We start from the raw sequence: 7,502 nt of genomic DNA, 5'->3' as shown, positions 1-7,502 counted from the left end.
GGGGCAGGAGGAAGGCTTTGAGGCCCCCGGGGCAGCAGTGGGGTCACAGCGATGGCGTGACTGGCCGCAGCCCCTGTGTGAGGAGTGCCGAGCTGTTGCTGTGCCAGGGGCTGGGGCTCTGCGCAGCAGAAGGTGGGGGTCCAAGCAGGCTCCTAAAACTGCCTGGCTGTGCAGGGAAGCTGGCACGGGAGAGAGTCGGCAGCCACAGCCAAAGGTGACAGCTCGAGTTTCTGACAGTGCTCAGCAGCTGCAAGTGCTGCCCAAATGCTTCCGTGAGGAGGGGAGGAAACGGCTCTTGAAACAACTCTAATACATGTTCGTCTGCAGAAAACCAGTGTGTTTTTTCCTTTCTTGATGCTAAAAACTGGTTTCAGCCGCCTGGCATTTCTTATAAACAAACTGTTGGTGTTAGCAAGAGTTTCAGTGCCCTGAGTCTGCCCAGTTTAAAACTGCCAGTACTAGAGCGTTAGTTGGCCTTAGGGCACTGGCTGTTGCACTTACCCAGTGTTTGGGCTAAGCTCTCTTCATTTTCCAGCAACTCTTGGCAATGTCAGAAATACAGAACCAGAGAGCTCTCAGGTATATAATCAGCAGCAAGAAGTCATTGAGCAAACTGGCTTTGTGTCAAGAGTAAGACTTTATTTCAGGTATTCTTTTAAGTAATTTAAGAAATCCTTTGTTGTCCACCATACCCCCTGATACAGTGAACTATTTCATTTGCTGGTATGCTCGTGTAGATTTGCCTTGTAAGTGTTTGCAGTAAGCTAAAACCAGTCCTATAGCTAAGGAAAGAGAGATAAAAAACTTTTTCACTATTTGCACTAATTTTACTTTGCCACTATCAGCAAACACAAAAACAATGAAATAGAGTTTCTATGGGTTTAGGTTGCTGCTCAGTAGAAAATTTTCAGCACTTTTGGTACGTCTTCTTCTAATACTGGTGATTTCCTCTGGCTGCCAGGCTGCAGGAATTTCTTTATTGTGGGAATATTGCTTATTCTTGCTTTAAAACTCTGCAAAACAAAACCAGAACAGCACCATGCTTAAGAACCATGATAACTGTCAGACATTTAGATGCTATCCGTGCTCTAAAAGTAACATTATAGGTTGATCCTACAGAAGAATCTATGTGCTTCATCCTATTATGTTTTTGTGACTATAGTGAGAGAATGCAGCAATAACTATCAGTATTTGGGGCCAGCTAAAAGTACTTAGAATATATGGTTTTGATTTGGTCTTCCACTTCTTTCCTCGCCCTCCCACTCTCCCATATTTCTCAGTCAGTTTAAATCAGTGGTCCAGTTTTGATTTGTTGTCCATTCAAACTGTCTATTCAATTACCTGCAAGAGAGGAAATTTGGCAAGTATACCAGGCTTGTCCTCTTCTGCCATTAAAAGGATTTCAAGTAAATGCACATCTGCCCTGCTAAACTGGTTGCCAACAAGAAAGTCTTGTCTGTGGTCTTTCAAAACCTAAAAACAGAGAACCAGAAGCAGATGTAATTTTTTAATCCGTGTGACTTGATACAGTATCTTCAAAGCAGGGTCATACACTTCATGATGTATCCGTGAAAGAAGGAAATGCAGTAAGAACATCTGTAGTATAAACAAATTATCTGACCACACTGTCGTCCCGCGCATAATTTGTCAGTACTTTCTCTTCTGCATTTCTTTCTGGCAGCTGAGTTGTACCCCTCTTGCCTTCACTTCTGTAGCTCATGTAATCAGCGCTGCTGTGTTGAAGGCTAAGCTTTATAGGATACAACCATCGCTGGAAATGCCTATACACAATTTACAAGAGTTCAACCCAGGGCATAGTAAGAGTATCTTGGACTCTTTCAAATTATGGTCGACTCCCTTACTTCTCACCTATTTCCTCTTCAATTTTGGGAATATTGCATTGGGAGCTCTGCACCTGTAACCTGTGCCTCATGGTCTTGACACCCAGCTAATCCATCCTCCCTTTTGTTACAGAAGGAACTGTAATGCTTTTACATAGCCTGTATGGTAAGATAGGGTTCTGCACTTCGGGAGGAAACTTTATGTAAAAACTGATGCTGAAACCACATACAGACTGAAACATGGACATTTGGGGATCTCAATGTGTCCTGGGTTTTTGCAGCTCTACATCTTTCCCAGATTTATAGTACCTTTTGTACCCTCTGTAGTGTCCTGTCTCCATCCTCATCCCAGACCCACCAAAACCATAGCATTTATATATAAGTAATTTTTCTTCTCTGTTTTCCGTGATAAAAATTGCTTGTGTAGATCATGGATGGAGTTTCAGGAAAACAATATTAATTAAGCTGGGATATCATTGCCATGTACCTTCTCAAAGACTGGAAAGTATCTGTTTGTGGCCTTGTCCACCATATTAGCAAAATGTTGCTCCTTTTTATCTGCTGGTTGGAAAGGATAGCTCATGAGTAACTCGTTCAGATCCATCAATGCTTCCACGTACATATCAATTCTGAAAGAAATAGATCCAGTTGGTCAAGTCAAATGCAGTAAGTCTGAATAGCATGATAGCTACTGGCATAACCCCACTGAGATGCTAGGAACTCTCCGCCTCTTCTATCCAGTATGCACAGCTTGGAGCAGTTCCCCCAGAGTGCAGTAGCTTCCAGAGTCAGGATGGGGGGAGTATGGGTGAAAGATAAGTACAAAGTGCCTAACCAAAACCTAAAAGGTTGTACCCCTTCCATTTTTCACTAGGGGTGATACTTCTCTGCATTAAGTTTTTTTTAACCTGAGCACAAAATTGGCATGTGTGTCATCCAAACTTGTGTTAAAATCCAATCAGACATGGTAAGTTAAATAGTAGGTCTATACAAGTCCTAACAAATATCCGGACATGTGTTTACCAATGCTAATTAACTTGAAGCATTTCAAAGTACTTCAGGTCAAACCATGAGCCCTAAGAGCCCTATGCTTTAATAACCGATTATTAATTCTAGTTCTAACTCCTGGTTATTAGAGAGAGAAGTTTTTTGTTTCCATCAAAGATATTTCCCTGAATTTGATGTGATGAAAATGCTTGCTACTGACAACTGCAGGAGAAAGTGAAAAGGAGCATCAGTAAGACAGTCTGCCCTCTGCACTCCTGACTGCTTTCTTCCAATAACTGGATTGACCTTTGATTTTTATTAACTCCCTTGCACTGTGCTGCCTATCTAATCTAGCTGGTTATTACTGTTGTAATCATCACCTGCAGTCACAGTCAACACATGCTCTGTGAAAAGCTGCTGCATCACCCTGAATCTAACTGTGAACTGGGATATTCTTGTGTTACACAGAGACGCAGTATGAACTGTAGTCTAACAAACAAAGGTGGTACTGTTACAGTACAGGGCTCTCTCCTTCAGGTCCTTCCCATAGAGGTTGTACTTTGCTGCTACGTAGTTGAGGATGGCTCTAGTCTGCACCATCTTCATCCCATCGATCTCCACCATGGGCAGTTGCTGGAACATCAGGGATCCATCTAGGTAAAAGGGGACAAGACAAGAAGACTTCAGTCTCTGAATGAGAACCATTAAGGGGTGTTTGGCAAAGTAACCACATGTATTATTTTTTATTTAGGATCATAGAATCATTTAGGTTGGAAAAGACCAATCATCAAGTCCAACCATAAACCTGACACTGCCAAGTTCATCTCTAAACCATGTCCCTAAGTGCCAGATCTTTTAAATACCTCCAGGGATGGTGACTCAACCACTTCCCTGGGCAGCCTGTTACAGTGCTTGACAACCCTTTCAGGGGCAGTCTTCCTCATTCTCACAAGAAGGTATGGAAAAAGCTTACCGTAAATCAAGAACTATTTCTTAGGGACATGTTAATAATATTATAGCAAATAGATTCTTGAAGTTTCTTAAAATCTGAGGAAGCACCCAAATGCAGAACTTTTAGCAGTCATACACTAAAAAAAGACAAGTCCTGTGCTGCAGGATGATTTTAATGGAGGTTAGTACAGATGAGAAGGACTGAAGGATCTGACCCAGGCAGTTTCTGTTATCCTTTGATAAGTATTATAGAAATCTGGACTATTTAAGGGCTTGTTGACAAAAACCTGTATTGTCATAGGATAGGAGGCAATGGGCAAAAACAAAGGAGAGTCAATCATCTGAACTTAAGGAAAGGCTTTTTTACTGTGAATGACACTGGCATGAGTTGTGCAGAGAGGCTGTGGAGTCGCCATCCTTGAAGATCCTCAGAACCCAAGTGGACACTGTCCTGGGCAATTAGCTCTAGGTGGTCTTGCTTGAAAAGGGGAGATGGAGCAGAGAATCTCGAGAGCTCCCTTCTTTCCTCAGCCCTTTTGTGATTCAGTGAAGCAACTGGGTGGATAATACCATCTAACACACTGCAGTGCGCATCTGTGATACCTCATGTACAATCCAGTCTAGATTTTCTTTTTAAGAGATATAAGACTTCTTAGGTGTTCTCAGACAAACTATTATTATTATTATTATCTAATTATTAAAAAGTGAAATAAACTTACCCTTCTGTAACTTTATCAGATCATCCTTTGTTTCCAGAAAACATTCTTCAAACTGCAGGAAATACAGAAGAAAAATGATGTTGTCACTGCATGTTTTAGCTTCTGCTTTGCATGACATACTGAGAGCACAAAGAGCTGTGTTTTGGGAAATATTGTTTTTTTAAAAAATAAATCACATTTGGAAGTTATATCTTTAAAAATTTATTTTGACTCTGTTGCACCCTCTCCTCTTCCCTCTCACATGTGATTACATTTTTGTGCAGGCAAGATTTTGGCTAAAGCTGAGGTGACTGAAAGGCACAAAGCCCTGTCTGCTCCGCAAACGATGACCATGTCACTTTTGGTGTCAGTGCTGGCATGAGATGGTGCAGGGGGAGAGGAGGATAGGTACGTTCACACTGCAGCAGCAGAACTGTGGTATAGTACCTCTGCCACAAGCTGGCAAAAGGAGGGACAAAAGGAAGAGATCATGTGCCCCATGCAGCTTTCTGGCATGTTGCCCATCATCATGACAAAAAACTCATAGCTCTTAAAACAGACAGGTCCCCCCAGTTTATTATCAGAATCCGATAGAAGGAAAAACAATTACTCTGAGTTTTATAATATACAGTACCTTCAGGGTAAGTGACTTTGTTGTAGGCATAATAGTTTTTTGCTCTTTTGGATGTTGGGATTTAACTAAAGGTCTTCAGAATTGAAAGTGCTCAGCCCCGTGATCAGAAGATAAGAAGTCAGGTTCTGCTGCTGTGGTTTTAATTTTTTTCTTTCACTGGCTACAGAGGAGAGGCATTTGCGGTGCTACCAGTAGGCTTGGCATGTGATGCTTGGAAGTGAAATGGGAACTTGCCCTCCTGGTTAGGGTAAGCTAGTTGTCATTGTTGGCTTGGTCAGCAATGCACTAAATGCAGAGCTTGAAACTGCTGGTCAGTCACATTTTTTATAAGGAACAGTAAAAATTCATATTTGTCACATGCTCTTAGTATAAAAAACAGAGACAAACCTCAACCCCAGCTGCTGCTAGTAGCCACCGTATTGTTTCCATTCGGCCTCGTCCATTGAAGTAGTGCAGCTTGGGTTTCCCGGACATGTTTCCACGTTCCTGATTTCCTATAGAATCATAGAATCAATCATAGAATGGTTTGGGTTGGAAGGGACCTTAAATATCATCTAGTCCCAACCCCCCTGCCATGAGCAGCAACCCCTTCCACTGGATCAGGTTGCTCAAAGCCTCATCCAACCTGGCCTGGAACACTTTCAGGGAGGGGGCATCCACAACTTCTCTGGGCAACCTGTTCCAGTGTCTGACCACCCTCACAGTGAAGAATTTCTTCCTAATATCTAATCTAAACCTCCTCTCTTTCAGTTTAAACCCATTTCCCCTTGTTCTATCATTAACTGCCCTTATGAAAAGTTCCTCCATTTCAGATCTGAAATAAAGAATTAAATTTTGCAAAATAAAGATTCAGAATGCTGGTTTTGAGTCTCTAACTGGTTCCCAAGCATTGTTCAAAATTGTCTTGTTTGAAACCAATGAGGTATGGTCCAAGACTCATCAAATTAATAGAGGAGGTAAAATACTATATTGAGAGACTGCACTGTATCATTTTGCCTTAAGATGTCTTTTATAGGTGCAGGTTAGTTAAGCAGAACTCCATACCGAGAGCAATCGGCTCACATCAGAAAACAAGCAAATCAAAACCCATTTGCATTCCAAAGTGTTCTGCTCTGACCAAAAAGCAGAGTGTGCAAGACACACTGCTCTCTTTTTTTTTGGTATTATCTCAGGATACAGTTTGTTGTTTAATCAGATACATGATATAAACTCAGCAATTGCTGTGCTTTCTCCAGCAGCCGTTATGCTCCATTCTAAAGTGACAGGAAGGATTTTTTTCCCCACGTTGTAAGCATTCAGAGTTATTTACAACACTCCCCAGCTCCTCTCATTTCTTTAGGCAAGCACCCGAAGCCATGGAATTTAATTTTGTCTTTAGTAACATTAGATTTGCCTTTACCACAGACAGAGCCAAAGTGCAACACCTGCTTGATCCAGTCCCAACTCTGCTGAAGTTTAAAGCAACAGTTTCTAGACAGACTGTCATCCACCCCATTCAGACCCAGTGCATGCACCTCAGCAGCAAACATGTAGACAGTGCCTAGTTTATACTAGTTTCACAGTAATTAACACTGGGTCAGCAATAAAGCTGAAGCATGAACAGTAACAAAAAGAAAATGGCTAAAAAGCCCCCATATTCCCTTTGTATGTAACACATCATCTTCTCTACAACAGGAAGAAGGGGGTGAGAGGAAGCACTCCACACTTCTGAGATCTAAATTCCTTTTTCTTAAATCTATATGCCTAGAACTGATTACTAATTCAACATTTGGTGCATGTAACCATGTTAGTAAAGAAAGTACATACAAGTATTGAATCCATAAAACCCATTCACTGACTTAGTGTCAAGTACACTAATTCCCTGTGCACGTCCAAAATCCAACAAGCTTACCTTGTACACAGTCCAACTCACTCTGAGCTCTCAGTAGCTTTGCCTTGAGATTATAAAAGTCTGTAGCCCCTCCTACAAAGAAAATTGCAAACTGTTCTCTGCCAATGGGAAACTACTAATTCTTAAACAAATAAAAATTACTAGGTCTGTGTAGTCACTTCTCACCTACAGAAAATAAATTCCTGACTCATGCTGACTATGTACAAATCTAAGATTCACAAAAAGTCATGATCATTGGGAACATCAGTGCCAGCAGAAAATTGTATGCTTCTGATTTTCATTGTTTGGCAACCTGCTAGTTAAAAATAATTGGAACAGCTAAAAAACTCCAATTATTTTTTAAAAAATACTGTGATAGCAATCAAAATTTTATTTTAATATTTTATGGTTTTTTTACTTTTAGCAGATTGCCACTTTACATAAGTCACATCAACTAATTCAGTCTGAATCCTTCATAAGCTTCCTTCCCTTTGTTAGTCATGGGGATTATTCCTTCAGGA

At 41.1% G+C, this 7,502-nt stretch overlaps 1 protein-coding gene across 1 annotated transcript; it reads right to left on the bottom strand.

Moving 5' to 3' along the window:
* Positions 1-893: 893 nt before the first annotated feature.
* On the bottom strand, positions 894-5,585 carry LOC104528935 (glutathione S-transferase). Its single transcript, XM_010173092.1, has 6 exons — positions 5,499-5,585; positions 4,499-4,550; positions 3,349-3,481; positions 2,329-2,470; positions 1,342-1,473; positions 894-1,013 (listed from the first exon to the last, which is right to left on the bottom strand). Exons 1-6 carry the CDS (start codon positions 5,583-5,585, stop codon positions 894-896), a joined length of 666 nt encoding a protein of 221 aa, XP_010171394.1.
* Between the last annotated feature and the right edge of the window lie 1,917 nt (positions 5,586-7,502).

Source organism: Antrostomus carolinensis, unplaced genomic scaffold (assembly GCF_000700745.2).
Source record: "Antrostomus carolinensis isolate BGI_N321 unplaced genomic scaffold, ASM70074v2 scaffold13828, whole genome shotgun sequence".
NCBI lineage: Eukaryota > Metazoa > Chordata > Aves > Caprimulgiformes > Caprimulgidae > Antrostomus > Antrostomus carolinensis.
This window is presented reverse-complemented; position numbering and strand designations above follow the sequence as displayed.

What these genes read in the sequence shown, in the direction of transcription:
- LOC104528935 (XM_010173092.1), bottom strand. Translation starts at nt 5,585, where the DNA reads ATGTCCGGGAAACCCAAGCTGCACTACTTCAATGGACGAGGCCGAATG. An exon ending in TAGCAGCAGCTGGGGTTGAG is followed by an intron (nt 4,551 to 5,498) that starts GTTTGTCTCTGT and finishes TATTTCCTGCAG; the next exon opens with TTTGAAGAATGTTTTCTGGA. An exon ending in ACTTTCCAGTCTTTGAGAAG is followed by an intron (nt 1,474 to 2,328) that starts GTACATGGCAAT and finishes CTCTGTTTTTAG; the next exon opens with GTTTTGAAAGACCACAGACA.